This window comes from Dipodomys merriami, unplaced genomic scaffold, assembly GCF_024711535.1.
Source record: "Dipodomys merriami isolate MVZ:Mamm:240054 unplaced genomic scaffold, mDipMer1.0.p SCAF_2, whole genome shotgun sequence".
NCBI classification, from domain to species: Eukaryota; Metazoa; Chordata; class Mammalia; order Rodentia; family Heteromyidae; genus Dipodomys; species Dipodomys merriami.
This window is the reverse complement of record NW_027203381.1, coordinates 73,089,664-73,114,171: the sequence shown is the minus strand read 5'-3', so window position 1 is coordinate 73,114,171 and position 24,508 is coordinate 73,089,664. Positions and strand designations below refer to the sequence as shown.

At 44.4% G+C, this 24,508-nt stretch overlaps 1 protein-coding gene across 3 annotated transcripts in view; it reads right to left on the bottom strand.

Moving 5' to 3' along the window:
• Positions 1-603: 603 nt before the first annotated feature.
• Positions 604-24,508, bottom strand: part of Ildr1 (immunoglobulin like domain containing receptor 1) — a 35,113-nt gene continuing 11,208 nt past the window's right edge. For 2 of the 3 annotated variants that reach the window (XM_070030098.1, XM_070030099.1), the window contains exons 2-8: positions 21,232-21,402; positions 19,148-19,297; positions 14,460-14,579; positions 14,034-14,180; positions 6,348-6,479; positions 5,327-6,147; positions 604-1,369 (exon numbers count right to left, since the gene is read on the bottom strand). In XM_070030098.1, the coding sequence (XP_069886199.1) occupies positions 1,328-1,369; positions 5,327-6,147; positions 6,348-6,479; positions 14,034-14,180; positions 14,460-14,579; positions 19,148-19,297; positions 21,232-21,402 (1,583 nt within the window). In that variant the 3' untranslated portion in view covers positions 604-1,327. The remainder of the gene's footprint in view (positions 1,370-5,326; positions 6,148-6,347; positions 6,480-14,033; positions 14,181-14,459; positions 14,580-19,147; positions 19,298-21,231; positions 21,403-24,508) is intronic. The other variant, XM_070030100.1, reaches the window with a different exon arrangement.

The following is a 24,508-nucleotide window of genomic DNA, read 5'->3' as shown; positions in this document are numbered from 1 at the left end:
TTCCTTTCATTTTGCTAATTTCAGCCCAGTTATATATGACTAACAAAAATTCCAAAGAGGATGTGGAGCTGTGGCTCAAATGGTACTGTACCAGTCTTGAGCATAAAAGAGACAGAGCTCAGGCCCTGAGTTCAAGCCCTTGTACATACCCAGAGTCACACACAGACATTCATACACAAATCCTAGTCTAATGAAGGCATTTAATGTATTTTCCACATGTAATTATGAAATCGGGGACTATGGATGTGTGTCAAAACAACAGACTCTTCAAAGCCATGCAGTCAGTATTCCATTGAGGTACCCACAAACCTCTGCTTAGAGCATCTCCTTCCAGTGTGTGCAGAGATGGTGTCTATATCAAACATACATGGATCCCTGAAGCCAGCGCTGGGACAATGGGAGGAGGGGAGATTGGCACCACACTTTCCTCTCAGGACTCTGAGTAGCAAGACTTGCCCAGGAGCTTCTGCTTTAGAAAGCTTAACCCCCAAAGGCCAATTAGTGCCAGGAGAGTTGTAGTTCCAGAACTACCCATGTTTGCCTGGCTCTCCTCTGTGCTTTATTTAGTAGGACAAAGGGTATCGATTAATAAGTACACCCATGTAGAAAAGCAGATATTTATTTGGAAGAAAACCCTTAGCCCATTACATCGTTTCTTTTCCTAATGTATACAGCGTTGTTCTCCAGAAACATTTAAAGGGATACTAGTGAACACATAAATAAGAAAATATAAATAGATGTAGAGGGGTTTTAAAAAAAAGCAAGAAGAAAACAAGAAACAGGAAGGGACTGGCATAAAATCACTACCCTGTCTGTCATGCCTACACTTAGAATAAACAGGGTGAAAGGATACATTGCTGTGGAATTTCTATGCCGGTTCTGTTCTGACGGGAAACTCAGGCATACTCAGGCCTGAGGATGCAAGAAGCAGGCCGGACTCCTAATACAGAAGTACCCTTGAGATTCTTGTGATATTCCGTAGATTTCCTGTTTCTGGAACAAAGGTGGTTTCTTCTTAAACATTCATGAGTGCTCACTGTGAGAATGGTCCTGGTCCCGAGCCCTGTTACCCCTGTCACAACCAAATTCCCAAGAGATCAGTCATTTATCCAGTGAGGGTCTGTTACAAGTCAGGGACTATATAACTATGCAAAGAGCGTGAATCCAGGCTAAAGCTCTTGGCTGCTATTTGATGCTCAGAATCTAAGCCAAAAGTGTTAGGTACAAACTTGGCGGTGTCTTTCTCAAGTCAGCTGGAAGTTTGGGCAATGCTGAGACACACAGGAGCCCAGGAATAGCCACAGGAGGTTCGTGCTGTGCCTGGTGACTAAATGACCACACTCCTTCCACTATGGGAGCTCTCTCTCTCCTGAGGAAGAAAACACAGAAACTCCAGTCAGCCAGAGTGTGTCATCTATGCATACAATCCAGTACAAATGCTACCTGGGTGGTTGTGGCTGCAGCTGAATAGATCTGAACCCACAAAGTATTTCTCTATTTTGCTTAGTCTCTTTCTTCTTCCCTCCCTCCCCATAGCCTCCCTCAATTTTTTTTTTGGGGGGGGAGGTCAGGTCTGGGGTTTAAACTCTGGTAAGCAGAAGTTCTGCCAGTGAATCACATCTCCAGCCCTTTTTATTGTACTAGTTATTTTTGAGAGAAGAACTCACTTCCTACCTAGGCATGCATCTGGACCCTGATCCTCCTATTTTTTTTATTTCCTGCAGTGGCTGGGATAACAAGTATGTACCATCACATTCAGTTTATTTCATTAACATGGAGTTTTGTGAATGTTTCAGCCCAGGCTGGCCCATTATCAATTCCATCTTCCAACAAAGCTAGGCTGAGAGGTGCATGCCAAATATACACCTATGAACACACAGTTCTACAGCCATCACAATGAACATCGAGACTGCTATTAAAAAATCTCTTTCCAGTTATTAAGCAAATGCATTTTAGGAGACATGGTTTATAATAAAAATGCTCTAGGATGAACATTCTCTGACTCAAAGGAAAACAATGCAAAGGGAAAAAAAGAAAAAAAATAAGTCCAGAGTCTGATAAACCTGGACATGGAATAAATATTTTATTGAAAGTAGAGGAATAAATATCCTAATATAATAGCATTAAGTAAAAAAAAATCTGACTAAAAAGAAAACAAAAAGTTAGGATTCCTTGCAGAAAGTTTGAGGTTAGCCTAGAAGAAAAATAAACATAGTAGTTTTCTATGTTAGAACAAGTGCGTATGGGTCAGGTTTGGAACAAGCTAGAAAATGCCTTGGGAAACCCCTTTTTAAGGTAAAAAGAAAGATAATCCCTTTGAAGATAATCACTTTGGACCATTCAGTCTCTAATCACTGGAGCTAAAAGTTTGAAGTTTCTGCTTCTTAAATATCTGAGATTGTCCTTTTGGTGGAGTGAAAAGGCTAAACAGAGCCCAGCTGGAGTCTGGAGTTGTCTGGAAGATTCCTCAGCATAACTTCCATTTTCTCCTGGGCACAGTGCAGAGAATAGTTCTTACCTATTTTAGATTCCTATGAAATGATCTGCACAGAAGCTCTTGTTTGTATCTGTTTGTTAAATGTTATTCTTGAGAAAGAAGTTTCCACGTGAGCCAAAACAGTATTTACCTGGGTTCCTATTTCTCTAAGTACTTAAGAAGGTATTTTACATAAACATTTTGTAAAAGGTTTAGGTCAAGCTGTCACCACTAAAGCCTGATTTTAATGATCCATGTTATTAAAACAAGGACTAAATAGAAACATGAAGAAGTTATGCTATCCAGGGTCGCCATCTAATGGTCACAAAGTATATAGCATCTGAACTTGGCAGCTGTGTGTAGATGACCTTGAAGCTAGAAAGGTAACCATGGTGTGGGATACTTCCAGCCCTCCAGCAGGCTTCTGTCCTTCTACAGAACATTCAACTTTCAAGTTATAAATAAAACAAGCCTAGTGCCCTTTAAACCAACCAACCTGCCAAACCAAGGGTTGGTCCTGGGCCTCTGGTCACTGTCAGAACACCAATGAAGACTGACTAGGACCAAGTAATACTCTCTGGGAGACAGATGCAAAGAACTCCAAGACACTGAGACTTTTAAAGTCATCTTGGATGAAATCTTTGTCTCCAGGAGTGAATGACTTTACAATCATAAATTTAGTTCACTTGTAGAATTAATGTCATATACATCTCAGTAATGAAAGAAGCTGTAATATGTATAGAAGATGAGGAAGAAATAAAGTCATTATAAAATATCATTGATCCCAATGATATTCTTCTTTCTAAGAAGGCAGCATGTTCTGGGCACCAGTGGCTCACTCGCCTGTAATCCTAGCTACTCAGGAGACTGAGATCTGAGGATCACAGTTAAAGCCAGTCAGGACAGGAAAGTCCAGGAAACACTTATCTCCAATTAACAACCAGAAAAACTGGAAATGGCGCTGTGGCCAAGTGGTAGCGCACTCAACTTGAGCAGAAGAGCTGAGGAACAGTGCACAGGCCCAGAGTTCAAACCCCACAACCAACAACAACAACAACAAAAGGCAGCATGAATTACTGAAGGGGCACAGGAGAGTCAGAGGACTGTGTTCAAACTTGGCTTCACTCTCTGTGCTGTGTAGCTTTGGGCATGCTACCTAACCTCCCTGAGTCTTACATGATTGTTGTGAGGATTGAATAAATAGTACCTAGAAAAGGCTTGCCTAGCATCTGGAGTGTAATTAGTGTCTTCTTACCCTGCTCTCACTTATAAGAAGCTACATACTTTAACTTAAATAAAACAAAGAAAAGAACTTTTTTGTTGTTGTTGTTGGTTGTGGGGCTTGAACTCTGGGCCTGGGCGCTGTCCCTCAGCTCTTCAGCTCAAGGCCGGCGCTCTACCACTTGAGCTACAGCGCCACTTCCGGTTTTCTGGTGGTTTATTCGAGATAGGAGTCTCACGGTCTCTCCTGCCCTGGCTGGCTTTGAACCGCGATCCTCAGATCTCAGCCTCCTGAGTAGCTAGGATTACAGGCGTGAGCCACCAGCGCCCGGCAGAAAAGAACATTTTAACGTGGTGCCAGGCACAGTGGCTCACATCTGGCACTCCAGCTACATAGGAGGTGGAGATTGAGGAGGATCACAGTTCAGGGTCAGTATGGGGGAAAAGTTAGTGAGACACTATGTTAACAAATTAGCGGACATGATGGTATACAGCTGTCATTGCAGCTATGTGGGATGCATCGACAGAAGGATCACCAGCTGAGGCAAAAACCACAAGACTATCTGAAAAATAATGAACGCAAAAAGGACTGAGGGTGGGGCTCAAGCAGTAGAGCACCTGCCTAGGAAGGGCCAGGTTAGCCCCCCAATTCAAAACCTTTTCAAAATTAGATTTCTTTTTTTCTTTTCCTGGTGAAATTGTAAATGTCGAAACTGGTAGAATAGTGGATGTAGTCTGTCCTAGCTTTGACTAAATCATGTGGCTTTGGAAGGATTTAATTTTCTAAATAGCTCCTGGAAGCAGCAGTTGATTGGTGGCCCATGATGGGCAATGGTACTCGCTTCCCATGGCCTTTCAGTACACGGCTGCTGTGTGGATTAGATGAGATCTGTGAAGTGTCCACAGCCCAGTCCCCTTCCAGGGCTCACTACCCTCATTCTGCTGCCTTCTGCGGCCTCTTAGGGGACACCGCTGCCATTGCTTGTTTCAGAAACGCCTGTCCTGCTCACAAATCCCTCCCTCCCCCAGCTTTGTCCTAGCTAGAAGAGGCCTTGCGCACCCCACCACTGTATGATTTCTTCTTTTCAAAACCCAACCCAAATCGCAGCAGAACACATTCCTACATTTCCCAATGGGAAAGCTATCCTTCAAAAGCCCACGATGTCTTCCCACATCCCTTGCCTCCCGCCCTCTCCCCCCAGGGCGCCCTCTGAGCGTCAACAGGACCAGAGAAAAAGATATGGGGGCCCAGAAGAGATTTTCCTGAGTCCTTTGCAAGTTGGCTCAGAGCTGTGGGTGCACCTGTTTGTGAGCAATGGAGGGAGAGCTCTACAAAGTAGATGAAAGAAACGCTATCCTTTGGGTATATTAATTATGAAATAACAAAATAAAAAGGGGGGCCTAGGCCCACAAGGCCTGGGTCCTGGGATCCTCTCGGGTGCTAGCTCCATCCCCAGCCCAAGGAGAGCTGAAACTCCAGCGTGGGGTGGGAAGGTGCAAACAGGGAGGGACACCCTCCTTCCTTCCCCAGGGACTCTGGGCCTCCACCCCCGTGCGCCCTGTGGCCGGGCCCAGCTGGAGGGTCCGGTGTGCCCACGCCCCAACCCTCGGCGGGGTGCCCAGGCTCACCGAGCGCCTCTCCACACTCCCTTTTTTCCTGCCATTCTTGCCTGAAGTGACATCCAGCGAGCGGTAGCTGGGTGGCTTCTCCTCGGGCAGGTTTGGGGAATGGGACCCGCGGCGGTGGCGGCAGCGGCGGCCCTGGGGTCCCCGGCTCGGAGGGGTGGCCTCCTTCTCGTCCTCGGAGCTCCAGGAGCTGAGGCCCGAGGTCTGCGGCGGGGAGTAGCTGCGGGGCCGGCGGCCGCGGGGTCTCCCCGACCTCCGCTGCGCATCCGGCCCGGGGCTGGGTCCGCGCGGCCGCTCCCGACGCGGCCTCCACCGCGCCGCCCTGGACGACGACGGGGGCCCCTCGCTGAGGCTGTCCCCGTCCGACCAGGGCGGCGGGGGCGCCCCGTTCCACCGGGAGCGCCGGCCACTCCACGGGGGGTCCAGCTCCTTCCTCCCCAGACCCCAGGGTTTCGGTCCCCGGTCTTGGAGTTCCTGGTAGAAGTCAGGGTGCTGCCTCCTGCCCTCCAGGTCCCAGGATCTGGACAGGGGAGCCGAGGACAGCCACTGCTGTGGGGAGGAGACGCTGGTCCTGGAGGAGGCCGCGGGGCCTCTGATGAGCGGGGGCAGCTGGATGACTCTGCGCTCCACCACCTCGGAGCCCAGGGAAGAAATCATGCTGCAGGGATGGGCCGATCTGGCTTTGGGATCCAGAGGCAGAGGCTGGGCCAGGTTGAGATTCCGGAGCTCTTTCTCCAAATACTCCAGGACACCATTGGCCACGGGAGGGTGAGCCGCAGCCTGGGTCATTGGCATCTGTGGGAAGCTGGACCGTAAGGAGAGATCTGAATGGACACAAGGACACAAGATGGTGCACGCGTGAGCCACAAACATGTCACCTGGGGTGGCCAGACTGCCCTCCCTCCTACCCGCCATCATAGATGCCCACCCAGGCTGCACACCGAGGCCCTAGGCCCTAGGCCGCCCATATTCCTAACCTTGGCCTCCAACCCTCCCCCCCGCCCCCCAGCTCTGCAAGGTTTACCTTGCTGTAGCAGAGGGTTCATGGCATAAGATGAAATCTGGGAGCTCCTGTCTGCCCCCCAGTACAGGGGTTTTTCCATCATCTGAGGACCTAGGGCCTTAGCCTGCTTCATGTAGCGATGGCGGGCCAGGGCTACAGGGGAAGAAGAAGAAAATATATATATGCAGACCTTCAGCCAGGTCCAGCACTCACACTTCCCGCCTGTGCTCTGTCCCCCTAGCAGTCTTGCCACGAGGCTAGCTGCTCCCCAAGGCCACTCTCACCTCTCTTACATAGGAGAAAGGATGACCAGGGGATCAACGGTGTCTCTGACAAGGAATAGGGAGTCATTTTCTGAATCTCTCAGACCATGGCCCCAGATAGAAGGTACAAAGCAAAGGACTCTAAGAAGCTGTGAGTCAGGAGATCTTGAGCCAGGCAAGCTCAAGGCTACCTGCTCTCTGAATGGAAGGAAAAGGAGAGAGTGTGGAGCTGAAGAGTGCTTCTAGCTGGCTACCAGTCATGGGTGGGAGAAAAGCATGGGGAGGGAGGGAGGGGAGAGACAGACAAGGTGATGTAAGAAGCTGAAGTAAGTTCCAGCAGATTCTTTTTTATCCCCCCCCCTACATTATTAAGTGTTGTCTTCCCCCTAAGTAAGGGATCCTCTCTAAGGGATGAAATGGGGCAGAGGAAGGGAAAGGAACTATTACTCCCTTATAAAGCAAAGAAAATGGTAGAAAAAAGCAGCACAAGAGGTCTAAAAAAATGTCACTCCACTCCTTTAGGTGCAGCTGGCCTGTGCCACACAACCTATAATGAGTACAAATTAAAAATAAAAGCACTTATTTGTTTTTGCTCTTGAATTTCTATTTTGAGGGGACTGAGAGTTACATGACTCCCAAGGCCTCTGACTCTAGCCATGCATGCAGCCATGGATGGTTGCTCTGGGGCTATGAGTGATGACAGTTCCCGTCCTCTCTGGTACTCTTTCCTCCTTTGTTTGCCCTGCCCTGTGTGTGGCCACCCCTAAAACACCAGGACTCTGTCCAAGCCATGTTCTAGGCATAGCAAAAGGCAAGAACACAGGGCCGGAGGTGTACTGAGGACAGTGGCAAAGGGGTTGTCAGTGGGAAAGCTACCCGGTGGCTCAAGCAGGAAATAAACTTCCAGCACAACAGGAAATGTTTGCAGCAGAGCACCCGGAAATGCCCAGAGCCTTAGCCTTGATGGTGAGTCACAACCCAGCCCATAGGAAATCAGATGCAAACTTGCAACAGCTCCTGCAGCTGCTACACCTTCAAGCCCATGGACAGCCTCCTGAAGACCCAAGCACAGGCTGCACACTGTGTCCACCATGTTCCTGCATGCTAACAGATGCTGCTCCCTAGCTCCCTCTACTGACCACTCTCAATACACATAATCCCTTCCTCACTACAGGTACTTTACATAACAAGTTAGTACTCTTTCTGAGAAAGTCCCTAATGTGAAAATAGGAACCCAATAACTTGAGTTTTAAAAGGTTGCTTTTCCAGGCCAATGTCTCATACTGACAGGGGGAGCCAGAACATGAAGTTCTGTCATACCCAAGCCTATGTTCTTTCCCACAAGGAGTCCACAGCCCCCTCCCCCCCTTTCTCTCTCTTGGTGTCTCTGTGTTTCTCTGTTTCTCTCTGTGTGTGTCTCTCTCTGCCTCTCTGTCTCTCTCTCTGTGATGAAGCCAAAAGACTATCCTTAGGGAATTTTCCTAAGCTCCAGGTCATTTAAAACCCACTTCAAACCAAGCATTGCCCCAAGGCCTGGAAGCATCTGAGTTCATTAGAACAACTCTGCTCACAACTACCCCTTTAACTGAACCCAAGCTTCTTCCTGCTGGTTCCATTCCCACATTTAGCCCCTTCCTTGAATCCCACTCACAGAGACTTTCCTTCAGTATAATGTAAGAAAAGAAAATGGATGTCTTCAACAAGTTCCCTGATTCCAATAGGAAGCGACTTCCAGCTGACTGCTGAGGATTTTAAATAACACTCTGAGAAATGTAACCCTTAGGGACAGGTTTCCTTAAACGTAGGCTTTCAGGCTCAGATGGATTTCAACTTACACCTGAGCACGTTGAGCTGTGTGCCTTTAAAGAGTTTCTAGAGTCTCTGAGCCCATTCTCTTCCTCATCTGTAAGCTGGAGATAACAACCTTCTCACCAGCCTATTGGGGCAGAGACACCAAAGAGAGTGGCCCTCAGGGCCATAACAAACTTTTATGATAATCTCTTCTATTTCATAGACCCAGGAGACACAAATACTCACGAATGGAAACTAAACCTTCCAAGACATATTCACCTTCACCTCTGAGGAAGTCAGATCATATTCTTTAAGACATGCCCTATCTTCGGGACAGAAGTGACAGTCAATATCTTACCGCTCTTCTCTTCCCTGTAGCTGGCTCTCTCCTTGTGCCTCTGAGATCTCTAGTTTTTCTTGCTCATGATTGGTTACCATTCCTTCCCATCCTCCTTTCACTGTTCCACCAAACCTGTTCTTCACCCTCCACCCTGTGCTTTCATGTTTATTCTTAGTCAATGTTTATTCTTAGTCATGGAGCCAGTGGCTCACGCCTATAATCCTAGCTGTTTGGTAGGCTGAGATTGTCAGGATCTTGGTTCAAGGCTACACCAGGCAGAAAAAAGTTTACAAAACACCTTCGCAAAGAAGAATTGGATCTGGGGCCCAGTGCCTGTTATTCTAATTACTAGGTGTCCTGTGAAATGAGACCCTGTCTCAAAAATAACAAGGAACAGTTAGTGTTGGAGGGTTGACTCAGCAGTTAGGACTCCTGCTTAGAAAGCCTGAGTACTCTTTATTCTTTAAAAAAAAAAAAAAAAGGCTGCCGTTTATATAATTATATAAAGTTCTTAGTGTTTTTGGGCACCAGAATATAATGGAATTTTACAACTGCAGAAAAAAGTTACCTTTGCCTAAGAAACACTATTTACTATGTGTGTATGTAGTTGACTGACATAATTCCCTACCGTCAACACCCTAAATAACGACTGTTATCTAAAAAGAAGGAAAGGAAAGTTATAGGTGTATGTGCATGTACACATACAAACACAGACAGACAAACACACAGACACACACACACACACACACACACACACACACACACACACACACACACACACACGGTGTCTTCCCCTCTTCTTAACCCATGGTTACTTGGTCCCTGGGATTTCTAAAGGACAGGTTTCCAGTGACTTGATTGGCCAGTGCATTCTCAGGAGCACCTATCATCCTAGGCCCCTTCCAACTCTTGCCCTTTAAACACTAGGGAACTACCAGTAGTTTGCTGCCTATCAAGCAGCCCACCTCAAATAGCTCTATTCCCAATAGGGCTTTCAGTGAGCAAACAGAACAAGTGAACAAGTGTTCCCCTCACTCCCGCAGCCAGCTAAACAGCCGGCAATTACCAGGTCTTCCTCTCTCTATGAACTTTTAACTGATGACATCAGCTTTGTTGATGGTGCAAAAGACATGTCTAACCCAACAAGTTCCTTACTTCTCCCAGCTTTGGGGGCAATGGAGGAAGTGAGGGAGAGTCTCCGAGTGGCCCTTGGCCCTCTGTAAGGTGTGGTCAGAGGTTCTCTGGAGAAAAGCACCAATAACCCACCTAGTAAGTAAGAGCTGTTTCTCCAGTTCTCACAAGAAAAAAAAACAAAAACAAAAACAAAATTCAATTCCAAAAACTTTCATCTATAAGTCATACTGAGTTCTGATTACCAGCACTGAGTGAATTATTGAGAGCTACTAAAATTAAGAATCACTTTCACTGTTCCCCTGCCAACTCCCCTGCTAACTCTCAGGGGAAGGGAGAAGCAGATTAGGGAGGAAGTGGAGGGAGATCAAGACACCCGCATCCACTGAGGGCTCCATTCTGCATCTAGTATTTTTATTTATTTTGGGGATGTGGAACTGGGATAGAACTCAGGCTTTGCCCTCTAGGTAAGTACTCTAGCTCTAGCATTTTACTTTTTGGAAATCTGGACAGGCTGGTGTGACCTTTTTCGCCTTGTACTTAATCCTCCTCCACAGTAGTAACTTCCTTTTTCTCTTCAGAGGTCAAGCTGCCTGGATTTTCCTTTCCATCTGTCCCCTCTCCTCCCCTCCCTTACCTTCCCTTCTCCTCCTCTCTCCTCTCCTTTTTTTGTCCAGTGGCTAGAACTCAGGGCCTGAACACTGTCCTGAGGTTTTATGCTCCAGGCTAGTGTCCTATCACTTGAGCCACAACTCCACTTCCAGCTTTTTCATTATCTTTTTTAATTCCTTCCTTCCTTCCTTTCTCCCTCTCCCTCTCTCTCTGCCTGTCTCTGTCTCTGTCTGTCTGTCTCTCTCCTTCTCCCCCCCCTCTCTTTCTCTCTGTGCTTAATTGTAGATAAGAGTCTCACCCCTGCCTGGGCTAGCTTTGAATAGCAATACTCAGATCTCAGCCTCCTGAGTAGTTAGGATTACAGGCGTGAGCCACCAAAGCCTGGCCCTTTCTAGGGTTTTTGCGGAGGTGACTTCCATGGGTGCCAATTAGTCATCAATGATCCACCACACGTAAGATAGTTCAGGCCAGGCTAGTGGCTCATGCCTGTAATCCTAGCTACTCAGGAGGCTGAGATCTGAGGATATTGTTCAAAGCCAGCCAGGCAGGAAAATCCAATTATCTCCAAGTAACCACCAGAAAAAGGAAGTGGTGCTATGGCTCAAGTGGTAGAGCACTCACCTTGAGCTGAAGAGCTCAGGGACAGCACCCAGGCCCAGAGTTCAAGCCCCATGACTGACAAAAAAAAAAAAAAAGATACTTCAGGCCACTTTATTTCCTTGCTACTGGCCTAGATTCATTGCTTACAAAAACACTTGGGGTAATCATAGTCTAAGAAATCCAGGGTAAACCCTTCCCTACTCTAATCAGAGAGCTCCACAGCACAACTCCTCCTCCTCAGACTCCTCAGGACCATCACTCACTTGGCAAGTAACCTCATTTATTCAAGTCCAAGAAGCTTTATCTGTAACCTATACTCCCTCAGTTTATCAGTTATTTTCATTAACTCCAACCCCAGAAGAGAAGCCATTCTCATGGGGGGCGGGGAGGGGGGAGCAGAATCTCTGTTTATCAGTTCACTGACTGCATGCATTTATCTTCTGTGCTAGCTTGGCTCTAGTCCTTCCTGCTTTTAGTGTCCTGTGGACCTAAGAAATCTAAGAAGACATTTTCCTCATCTCACTTCATATATTACTTCTCCAGACAATGACTTATCCCTGGACTCTTCTCTTGAGGCCTCTGAAGGTAGAGAGCACCATGGCCCAATATGGAGTCCTATGCTATTTCCTATTCTTTAAAGAGTTTGCATGATCTCAGCCAATCCCAGAGTGCTCTACCCTTAAAGGCTGTTGGCAGGCCCTTTGTGGTTCACTTACATGTCAGAGGTAGGTGATTTAAAATGGCACTGCTGCTCCTGCTACTTAACTACTGTGGGATCCCTCTGACCTTCAGTCTCCTTGTCTGTTAAGTGGTGTTGACGTGTACCTTCTAAAAGTTGTGAGGATTCAATGAATTAACATATTTTAATGTTTTTGTTTCTTTCATGCATGTGTTTCTAACGCATTTATAAGATTATTTCTTTGTTGCTTTGTATGTCCCTCCCCCACAGTGTAACCCCCGCTTTCACTATATTTGATGTCAGTGTAACATGTGGAGGAGATGGGGACAAACAAGTCGTTTAAGGATTCAGGTGGACCTGTTGCAACAATGAGAAGTACAAAATGTCATGTCAAAACCAGCTTTACAATGTCGGTGTGGGGGGGGGGAGGGGGGTATGATTGGAGGGGAGGCTGGGAAGGGAGGTGAAGGGTAAACAAAGGAGGAGGCTGCAATGCTTGGTAAGAAATGTATGCATTATCCTGCCCATGTAATTGTAACCCCTCTGTACAGTATGTTCTCAAATAAAATAATAAAAAAAAACATATGCAAAGGGCACATGCATAAGAGACATCCGATAAGAGTTATTTCTCTTTTCCTGTAAGACAGCAACTTTAGCATACAGGCCTGAAACCAGCTCAGACCACTGACCTTCTTGAGTTGTCTGTTAGGGCTGGTTTCTATCTTAATAGTCAATTCCTTATTTTTTTTTCTTTGAAAATTTTTTCTTTCAAATAGACCAAGATGATAAGAGTAATTATCTCTAGGTACTCAGATTGGTCTACATTTTCCCGAATTTATCAATTTTTTTCTACAATGTGGTGCTCATTGATGCCATTAGGAAATGGAAGTGTTATATAAAATAATGCAACAAAATAACTTAATTTTTTTCCATTTAAAGCAGTTCATTCTACTCCATGCATACTAAGAAAAGATCTTTATGGAATAATTTTTACTTATTTATTGTTTTGCCTTTGCTCTGTATTCTGTATCCAAAATTTGGGGGGATCAAATTTTAGTCCACAGAAAAATCACATTAAAAGAAATACCTTCTAGTCCCTTTCCCTTCCCCTAACACAAGTGGAAAAAAAATGTGGTACCCAGATGAGCAGTTCACATCATCTGGGAACTTTTGAGAAATACAAATTCTTGGGCCTTACCCCAGATGCACAGAGTCAGAAACTCTGGAGTTGGGGCTAGCAATTAATTTCAGCCAAGCCTTCCACATGATTCTAATATGAGCTTCATTACGAGAACCCCTGCCCTTACACCTTTCTCCTCTACTCTGTTTTATCAAGTCACCTCGAAGAACTAGTAAGATCTTGTAGTAGAATAAGAAACATATATTAATTTTCTACCCCTGACTTCTCATACATAGTTCCAGGAATTATTGAAATCTCTAGAGTGACGAGTGTGGTCTCTATACTAAAGAGATGACTGCTACATGGGGTCCTATAGAGTTTCAGAATCGAGGCAGATCACCAGAGGGTGATCTGGGACCTTCCGTTGTACCCACTGACCTTCAGGTAGAGACTGGAAATTGAAAGTGATCACCAGTAGTGAATGATGTAATCACTCATGTCGTGAAGCTTTCATAAAATCTTGAAAGGCCTGGATTCAAGGGACTTGGGAATGTACAGAGGTGCTGGGGGATGGTGCACCAGGAGAGGGTATGGGAGTTCCTCACCCTTGCTACACACCTGGCCTTATGTAGCTCTTCATTTGGCTGTCTATTTGTATGCTTCAAAATAAATGGGTAAATGTAAGTTCTACTTTAGCAAAGCATTGGAGACCAAGGAGGGTTTTGTAGGATCTCCCAGTTCATAGCTAAGTGGTCAGAAGCGTAAGTGACAAACTGTTGCTTGCCCTTGGTGTTAGAAGTGTTGAAGATTTTTTTCCCTCCCCTTTCAGATGGCTTTCTCTCAGGGCTTCATTCACACCACTCTCCCTAACCACTTCATGCCCAAGCAAAGTCAATGCTAGAAGCAAAAACTATTTTCAACAGCACACACACAAATCAGACTGTGAAGGAAATGCCCTCAGAGGGCAGAGCTATGTGAGAGAGGTTTTCAGGCTTTAGGCTCCCTCAAACATCATTCATAGAGCAGCAGGGAAGAGGCTAATGTCTTCTGAGCCTGTGATAGGAGAGGCTCAGAGGAAAGCGATGAAGGACCCAGTGCATAAGAAGCTAATCTGCTTGTGGCACCGGGCACCTGTACTAGCTCATCCCACTGTTGCTCTGTCCTCTCTTACCTTCTTCAGGGCAGCAGCAGCGGGTAGGACAGCAGGGGCAGCGGATGTAGCAGCAGCAATACTGAGGACAGCACTGGCACCAGCACACACCAATCAGCAGCAGGAGGAGGAGGGCTCCCATGATGATGAAGATCACTGTCAGCCAGTCTGTGGCAGGAGAGAAGTTAAGCAAGAGTGAACTAAATTACTCAGGAGACACTTTAACATTTTTAGTGTCTGGTAAATAAACATAGCTCTTGTCTTGCAGATCAGGCTGGTAAAAGACATTTAGCTTTTATAAAAGAACTTCAGAGATTCGATACAATGACAATAACATATGCTTGTCTGTTTCCGTTTTTATAATTGAGTGACCATGTTCCTCCATATAAAAGTGTCACAGTGGTTACAAAAAGAGAGTTACAAAAAGGAAGTTCCAGCAGCACTTACGGAGGACAATGAGCTTCACCTCCTTATCTGGGTCTCCTGACGTGTCCCCTGGTGCCTCAATGGTACAATAGTATACTCCATGGTCCCACCACATCACTTCGTTAATCACTAGATCAGCTCCTATGTAGGGAAGAAGGAGAAAGTGGCTATTGTCAAAGGACAGGACCGTGGCTTCTGACCCAGGGTTGCCTCAAGTCCCTAACATTCTTCTTCCACATCCTAAAATGGCTCTTGGTAAAGGGGAGGAAAGTCTCAATTCCTTCTTTAAAGACCTTCCTTTTTCTCCAAACATTATAGCCATGGCAGACCTCTTTATTGAGCTCCACTAAACACTTTATTTTCTGTTTCATTTCCTTTTGTTTTTGTTTTTGTCTTTTCTCTTTTGGTACTGGGGATCAAACCCAAGACATTGAGCTAGGCACAAGTTTTGCCATTGAGCTACATCCCAGCCCAAGTACTTTTTAAATTTATGAGTAAAATTCCATTGTGTATGCATATACACATATCATGTTTTCTTGATCCACTTGTCCACTGAGTCTCCACAATGTGACAATGGTGAATAATGCAGCAGTGAACATGGGTGTGCAAGTGTCTTTACTATACCCTGACTTCTAAACTTTGGAATAAATACTCAAGCCCATGTAGTACTTTATAAGGATTCTGAATATATTTCTTCATTTAATTCCTACTATGACCCTATGATGGGATACAGATTGACAGTTGTTTTCTAGTAATATTCCTAGCCACTTCTTCCAGGATCATAGAGTTGTTGGCCATCTATGTAATTGCCATGATTTGAATGTTTGCTCATATCAAAACTTACACTGAATTTCAGATGCCATTGTAACAGTGCTAAGAGATAGAACCTTTAAAAGTGACTGAACCATGACTACTCCACTCTGTGGGTGGAAGAAGTGGTATCATGAAGGATGTTCGATGCCATCTTGCTTTCTCTTCTTTTGTTATAGAGTGATGCAGCAATAGAACCTCATTAGACTTCTCAGTCAATTCATTTTTTGCATTACCAATACATTTTGCATTTTGCTTGTTATAAACTACCCAGTGTCAGGTATTCTATTAAAGCAGGATTAAACAGACCAAGACAAGATAAAGTTTGTATTTCACATCCTTTCTTTTTTTTTCACACATCCTTTCTTACTGACAGAAATGGACCTGTGGGTCCATTTTGACAAATAGAATGTCAACAGAAGTGTCACATAATGGCTCCTAGGAACTTCCTCAAAATAGCTTGTGAATACCTTTCTTTCCCTTTTCTTATTTCTTCTGCTACTCTCTTCCTTGGTTCTATGATTTTAATGTGTCCCCAAAGTTTCATATGCTGGAAGGTTGATCATCAGTGTGGCAGTAGTGGCAGGTAGCAGAATCTTTAAGAGGCAGGGCTTATATTTGATTATGATTAATTAGTAGATTATTATTATAGTAATGATATCATTGAAGGTACTATTCCAGGAAGGGATTAACATAATTCTTCAGTTAGTTCTTGAGAGAGTAAATTACTGTAGAAGAAAGAGATTGACTCTTTGTGCTCTCTGCCTTCCTGTCTCACCATGTGATCTTTGGCTCTTGCACACATTCATGCCATAATGCCATCTGGCTATGTGGTAACCCAGTAAGGGGGCCCTCACCAGATGCCAAACATGGGCATCTGATATTGGACTTTCAACATTCAAAATGATAAGCTAAACAAATCTTTTTCTTGACAAATTACTAAGCAACAGAAAATGGACTAAAATACATGGAAGGCAAATGTGAGAGCTGCCATTTTGAACCAGAGGAAGAAGATATCTCTGATGAGCTAGAATGATCTTGGGTCCCCAAAGACTTAATGAAATTGAGTTACCACACTAGGTCTGGACTGTATGCTAGGAAGAAAAGCAAACATCTTTACTGCTTAAGTCACTAATATTTTGGGCTTTTGTTTGCTCACTATCAAACTTGAGTCTCACTGACACAAGGACTATGATTATTTAGCTGCATTTCAGATAAGGAAATCAAACACACAGAGGCTAAGAAACTAGGCAGATACAGACAATGTTTAACAGAGGCAGATTCAAACCCATGTCTCTTAAACACTAAGCTCTACTTCTCTTCTCTAAACTGGAGAACTCCATAGCCTGGACTTCTTCCCCAACCTAAGTTGAGCAAACATCTCTAGTTATTGAAGGGATAGATTATGAAATGAACTTAAATAAAGACAAGATGCCAATATTTTAAGAGTAAAAAAAGAGGAAAAAAAATAAGTTCCTATGAGTGCTGAATACTCTGTTACCCTAGGAAGATAAATGAATGTTTAACATATATATTCATGTTTAGCAAGTTTAGCAAATGTTAACTGAAGACCTTTTGTGGATCCAGCACTGTGGAAGACCTAAAAAGGAACAGAAAGGGTTCAAAAGGCAGCAGTAGGCTGGGAAGGTGGCTCAGTGGTAGGGTGCTTGCCTCGCACGCATGAGGCCCTGGGTTCAAATCCTCAGCACCACATAAGTAGAAAAATCGAGAAGTAGCACTGTGGCTCAAGCGGTAGAGCACTAGCCTTGAGCTGAAGAGCTGAGGGACAGCACCTAGGCCAAGAGTTCAAGTCCCACAACACTACCACCACCAACAAAAAAGCCAGCAGGGCAGCGTCATGTCCCAAGAACTTGCAATCTTACCCTTAGTAAATGTCAGAGGACATCTCCAAATTCCTTTTTAAGCTATATTTTGATTATCTTTATGGTGTTGTACAAACGATTGCCATTCAATATGTCAGTTTTAAGGACAATGCATCACAATCGATACTATCCCTTGCATTGTTCTTCAGGTGTTTCAGGACCTTAGTATTACAGAGTTGTTCTTGCTTAGTCAGTGGTCATACCTGCAATTCTTTGCTATCTGTTTGCCAAGAAATACTTATTGAGGAAATGAAACAAAAATGTGAGGTCATGCAACACTGGAGCCAACTTTGACTTCTGTTTCTTTCTCTTCTACGTCAATCTTTGTAATTTTCCAAACCCACCACCTTTCCCATGAACAAACTTACCCTAGACTTGGAAGATTTGATGAACATGCTTTGGGGGGAAGCCCCCCTCGAAGCTTGATGAGTATTTATAAATCTTCCCCATGAGTGTTTTAGGAATGTCAACATACTGGATATCGAGGTAGGTTAATATCCAATGGGACAGGGCTGTCTCAAATGACACAAACTCATGTAAGAAACTATGAGAAAACAATGGATCCAGGAAGTCACAAGACTGAAAGTGGAAATAAAACCTAAGGGGAAATGCTGATTTCCTAACGGAGAGAGAAAGTGATAGGGTTTTACCCAAGAGTTGTTGGGAGTAGAAGGTACTGCTCAAAATTAGATAAGAACAAAAAGGAAGAGTTTGACATCCACCAGGACTTTCAGCCTTTAAAATCTGTAAAGGACATTTGCCGATTAAGGAGGATTTAATTTTAGGGGTCAGACTAGAACTAAGTCTGCTGGATTTTGACAACGTATCCCTTAAAATCTTTGAGGATGTACTTGGGAACCAAAAGGACAAGATGTTCCCTAAGCCCAGGATTCATGTGCTGGCATAAGGAAATTAGAGAGTAAACGTAGAAGGATTTAAATATTACAAAGTGAGACATCGGGCTTACATTGGCCCTTTAAATGCTCTGTCTTTAAATAGTCACAGAATATTCACTCATTTCCTCCCACTGTAGTTAAAAGCACCATGAGCAGCCTGCTGGGTATATTCTCCCTCTCTCTTTTTCTAAACAGAAACTGCCTTTTTTTTTTTTTTTAACATAGTACATGAAACTCACTGAACTAGTTTTCAAATGCTTGCAGATAACTCATTGTAACAATCCTGACTAGAATCTGAGGAGCTAATCCATCTCATGACAGATAATCAATGTTCATAGTACACTCACTGACTATGCAGTGATTTCTAAACACCACCTCCAGAGTCCCCACAACTCTCTGTGAGATAAGCACTATGGAAAGTCCAGATTTATAGAAATGGAGGCTTAAAGAAATTGACGGGGTCTGGCCAAATTTACATTCCCTGGTAAATGACGATAGCTGTGAAATGGGGTTAATTTCAATACTGTTTATGCCAGGTCCAAAGGTCAGACTGCTTTAGATACTGCTCCCAGACTTTGCATTTGACCTCTTACTTCAATGTGGGGGAGACAGATACCATTGTGCCTGTCTCTCAGATGAGGAAACATTAGCCATGGAAAATAATGAATTTGCTTACTATTCACTAAGCTAGTGAATAGGCATTTTATTCCCAGCTCTTAATATTCTAACAATAGAGTGATCTCAAAGGGGTCTCCTATTTATAAATTCCCATTTCCTATAGCATGGGCAACAAGAATGGCTAAGATCAGAACTCAAGGACCTGGAGTTCAAGTAGGCCCTGAGAACAATTTGTAGAAAGGCTCACAGGACTGAAGTACATTTTAAGTAGGAGTCTCAGGAAAACACAGGAAAGCTGCAGAACATCTTCTGCTTCCTGAGACCAAGTTCCAAGGAAGCAACATTGGACAATGCAGCACATTCTCAGGATCAAACGATGACAGTGACCAAGTAAAACCAGCAGGCAACCGAAGAAAACTGGGAAACCCCATGCTGACTCAGCCTCTCAGGTCTGTGTCTGCATCTCCTCTACCCCCTCTTCCCCGGCCTCCCACATACTCACTGTTCTGGATGGTGATCTTGCGTTGCCGGTAATCCACCCCCAGCACAGGCTCATTCTGCCCCCTCCGCTGGGCCACAATGCGAACTTCCCTCTGGTTATCATTGCAGTCATTGGAAGGATCTTGGCCTAGGGACAGTGCTGCCTGGTACGCTAAGGAGAGAGGATGAACAACACACTTGAGTCACAATGATTCAGATTCTGCTGGCTAGAAAGGGATCTGACCTTTGGAATCCTAACAAAATTCCTAGATGATGCCAATTAGCCACAAGTCCTGCTTAGAAGCACAGTTGTAGCAACTCCAGACTCCTTGATTTGCAATCATTCCCCAATCTTGACAGTATCCCTCATCTCCTTCCCTAACTTTCTTTTTCTCATTTACAGGCTCCTGACCTCTGCTCCCACAGGGTTCATCCATCTGCCCTTACAATAGAAGGGTTGAGAGCTATTAAATCTGCAGATAAGTGTTGCCTACAATGCCAGTCTCTACTGCCTTCCCACTTAGCAATGCCTGGATTTAGGAGTCCTTTGGGAAGGATTCTGGGCTGCTCAAATGGACTTTGGAGTGTGATTCAAATCCTACCATGGAGACTTTAGCCCCAAGGTTAAAAGAGGAGAAGTGGATACCTCATCCCCTTACCTCATTTCAGGACTCATTTCCTTCCCCCAAATAGGACTCTACTTTTACTCTCAAAATTTCTAAAGTGTTCATTGCCTTAAGCTGCCTGTTGGGTTTGGCTTCCTCTGTTCTCAGAGGGAGGGCAGGGGAGGGACTCTGGTTCCTGGCAGTCATGCTGACATGATCAGGGTAGTTGTTATTGAGAGACAGGACTTGGCAGGATGGTAAGAGGAGCCTGTATAGCATTGAGCTGACTGGTGGCAAATGAGGTTGCCTGGGTTTTGTGAGCAACCTGACACTCAGTGCTTTGTCAGCTAAGGAAGGCCCATCCACCAGGAAGGGTGACCCTGGAAGGACAAACAGCAGTGACAGGAGGCTTTGTCCATGGCCACAAAGAACCCACACCCAGAGGCAGGTTTGCATCATCAGTTCAGCAAGCCAGATTCAACCAGGAAGGAACCAGGGAGTGGACCTTGCTCTTTTGCTTTTCCTGAGCTGTCTTATATATCTTTTTGAGAATAAGGTATGACAGCATTTTTAAAATGTTGTTCATTGTGTAAATGGTATAGAAATGAGTTCAGTTGATTTTGAAGTGACCATTTCTTTATTCGTTTTAAAAAAAAATTATCTTTCAGTAAGTATCCAAAGGGGTTTTGATTCAACATGTCAGTTTGTGAGTACAATGCATCTTGATCAGAGTTACTTTCCCCCCTCTCTCCCAACCTCGCCCATCCCTTTGATTTACCTGGTTCGATTTCTACATATATTAAAGATGACGACTGCATTCACTCACCTTTCATCTCTTTAGGCATCCACCCCTCCCTCTTTGACTTCACCCCTACAAAACATGTTTCAGCTTTCTGGTATCCATTTTTGTTTCATTTTAAATTAGTAGGTTCAAAGGAGTTACATTATTGAGCTGGAATCCTTTCTTGCATATAACACACTTTCTTTAATATGTGTTTGTGTCTATATGCACATGACCATGTATATGTTTACACATATATTTATAATTTAGTTATAGCTTCCACATATGAGAGAAGACCTATGTTCTTTGTCTCTCTATAATTATGTTATTTGCAGTGAAATGGATAGACCAGTTTCTTCTATAAAGTAAAGGGAGAAAAGATTGTGTCTTTGTAGCTTCCTCACTATGAGGGTTTCTGAGCCGCAATCTCTCCTAGGGAATGGTGGGTGAATATAGTCATAATGCTCAATGTATATATGTGAGGAAGGAACAGGTAATTTGATGGGATGGGTGGTTTGTGGATATAATGGGGAAGGGAATGATGGAAGGGATGATACACTGATCAAGATGCATTATACTCATAACTGGATACGTCAAATTGAAACCCCCTTGTAAAACTATACTACTACCACTACTACTACTAATAGTTCTTAATCCCAATGACTGTGCAGCACAGAGATGTCTGGGATCTGGCGAGAATAAGAAGGGGGAGATACTTACAGGCAGAGAAGTAGTCAAAGATGGGGTCCTTGCAGAAGGACTTGAAGCGCCACGTCACCACCACATCCTGGAGCTGAGCAGAGGTGGTGTAATCACATTTGAGGGTGACTGAGGCAAACAGGGTGACGTAACGTTCTGTGTGCTGGACGGTTACCAGCAAGGACAGGCACCCTGAAGGCAAGAGCAAGAGACGATGCTGAGGGTGACCTGTTCCTGGGGTAATAAAACTAGAAGTGGCGCTGTGGCTCAAAGTGGTAAAGTGCCAGCCTTGAGCTGAAGAGCTCAGGGATAGTGCACAGGCCCTGAGTTCAAGCCCTATGACTGACCAAAAAAATGAGTCAAATCCACACCTGCCCTCTTGTTTGTCTCTAATTGGTTGTTCATAAGCAGGCCTGAGTTCCTACTGGTTAGGGCATGGGTAGAGAGGAGTCTTAACACCCTGGGAGAGGACAGGGTAAAGGCAGTAAGGATGACTACCAAGAACTTACAGTCCATTAACACACCCAACAATTGTCCAACAACAATAAATACACACCCAGTACACCCTACAACAATAAAAGTCTTGTGTTGGGGCTCTGAGTGTTACTCAGTGACAGAGTGCTTGCTTAGCATGCCTAAGACCCTTGGTTTAAGGAGAAAAAAAAGAGAAAAAAGAACTAAAAACTGTCTTATTAAAAAACATGTTAATACATGTTTGATTCTCTTTTTCCTCTGTCACATCTCTTCTTAAAATGGTTTCTCAATCAGATGGTGACAAACCACATCAAGATGAACTTGAAGAATTGCAGGCTTCAAATTTTCAGATGAAGGCTACTCACTTGGTAGTGAAGTCAGTACAAATATTCCCAAATCTGAGAATCCAAGAGATGTGAAACATTCCTGGTCTTGAGCACCTTGGAGAAGAGACACTCAGAACATACTAACTTCACCAGGTCCGTACAAAAAGGTAACATGACAAATCACTCCTGGTATTTATCAGAATGCCTTGTATATAGACTACTGAGTTAGTGTCTGGGTCTCTTTCCCTTTTTGGCTTGTTATGAGAACCAAGGAGAAAGGGATTCAAGCTGGAGCTTTCTTTACTACTGTGACATCAATGGAGTGGAGCCACATTCATTTTGGCTGAGTCCTTCCTTAAAGAGCAACATGGTGAGCCTAGCTAGATGACCAGAGCCACGTGATTCTGATCCTATCTTTACTTCTGCTCATAGCCTTCATAAGACAATCCTCTGATGCATATAATAGGTGCTTTCATAAATTTTGTTTTGCCTTGGTGCCAGCACTGGGGCTTGAATTCAGAGCCCTGGTGCAATCCATTAGCTCTTTTGCTCAAGGCTACCATTTGAGCCTCAACTCTACTTCTGGCTTCTTGGTAATTAATTGGAGATAGCATCCCACAGGCTTTCCTTCCTGGGCTGGCCTCAAACCACAATCCTCAGATTTCAACCTCCTGAGCTGCTAGCATTTTAAGCATGAACTTCCAGGGTCCAGCCTTCAAAAATTCCTTTGCATGTCCATGGAGACAGCAGAATGCTGCTCAGGACCTGCTCTGGCCCCCAGGAATAACTTGACCTGTCTCCAGAACTGGGGATGATGAACTTGCCACTAGGACAGATGTGTTGGGGAGAGACTCCCTGGGCAGTTCAGGGGGAGAAGTGAGCAGGAAAACTGGAAAGAAGGAAGAGATTTAAGATAGACTGATTGTAAGGCTTAGACAGGACTCAGCCCACACAGGAGAAGTAGAGAGTGGCAGGAAAACTTACTGTTTCAGGAGGAAGAGGAATAGGCAAAACCCTTTATCTCAGCTGCAAGGGAGACAGGGTAAATAAAGCAAGGTTGGAGGTAGAATAGGAGGCAGGGCTGGAAGAGGTATATGTATCACACTTCATTGTCTACTTCCAGATATGTATAATTGCTGAAGCATTTTCTGAAGAACAATAGGGTGAAAGTGGTGCTTTCAGAATGGTAAGGGGACTCTTCATTTTCAGAATAAACCTTCAGGAAATGTCCGCTGTCTTAATCAGCTGTGGAACCCTCCAAACTTAGGCCAAAACTGGTACCTCAAGCCTTACTTACATGGATTACTTTACAATCTGATTTTGTTTCAATTCATCCTCCTCCCTCATCCCCCTCCTACCTATTATTCAGAACTGACCTGAAATAGTCTCTGGAGCATTCGTAGATCAAGGCTAGAGCTGAACGAAAGAGGCAGCTATAGATAAGATTTTTAGACAATGAAACAAGTGTCATTGTCAATAGCAGCTCATTTTATTCAATGACACATTCTGAATAAATGGAATAGAAAACCCACTGGCTTTGGGTCTATACAAAACCTCATGTTCACACAGCACCTTCAAGTATTTTCTTTCCCATACTAAAAGTGATCCTGGGAGGAAATAAAGCTGCGCCATTTCATATACAGACAACTAGAGACTTGGAAAAGTTAAACAACTTGTCTGAGGTCATTCTTATCCTTAGGTCAGTCAAGGCTCTGTCCCTGAACAGGGCTTCTACTGTTTTGCCTGGCTATTCCTTAAGTAAACGAAGAGAACTGGGACTGGGAAGGTGGCTCAGTGGTAGAGCACTTGCCTTGCATGCATGAGGCCCTGAGTTCGATTCCCCAGTACCACATAAGCAGAAAAAAGCTGGAAGTGGTGCTGTGGTTCAAGTGGTAGGACATTAGCCTTGAAGAGCTGAGGGACAGCTCTCAGGCCCAGAGTTCAAGCCCCATGACTGACCAAAAAATAAAAAAAGAGAACTGGTATTTATGAGTTTACAAATAACTGGAGCTTGGGGCCAGGCTACACAGCAATATTTAAAATATAACTGGTGACTAATAGTGTACATGTTCTTTATTTCATGGAAGTATAATTTGGTATGAGCAGTTTATTCCAAGACTATAATCAACATTACTAAGTGCATATGGGAGGAAAAAGGATGTGTTTCCTGAGGTTCAGAGAAAGAAATTTGATTGGAGTCAGAAGATACTCTGGGCTAGCTTTGAAGATGGCTGCATCTGACCCTGTTGAGGGAGGGAATGGGAACAAGGGGAAATCATTTTCATTAGCAAACACACACTCTGCTTTCATCTTTGCCAATGTCAGTGCTGGCTTTGCTGCCTGGGGACTTTTTTTTATTCTTTCTGTTACTTTATCCTTTAGTGAATTTCAAGGTTTAAAATGTGCTAGGTGTTCCCATGTTCTGAGCATGCTGAGCTCACTTGTTCCCATTCCCTCTGCCAACCCCACTGCATCCTGCACAGATCACACCTCTCCCT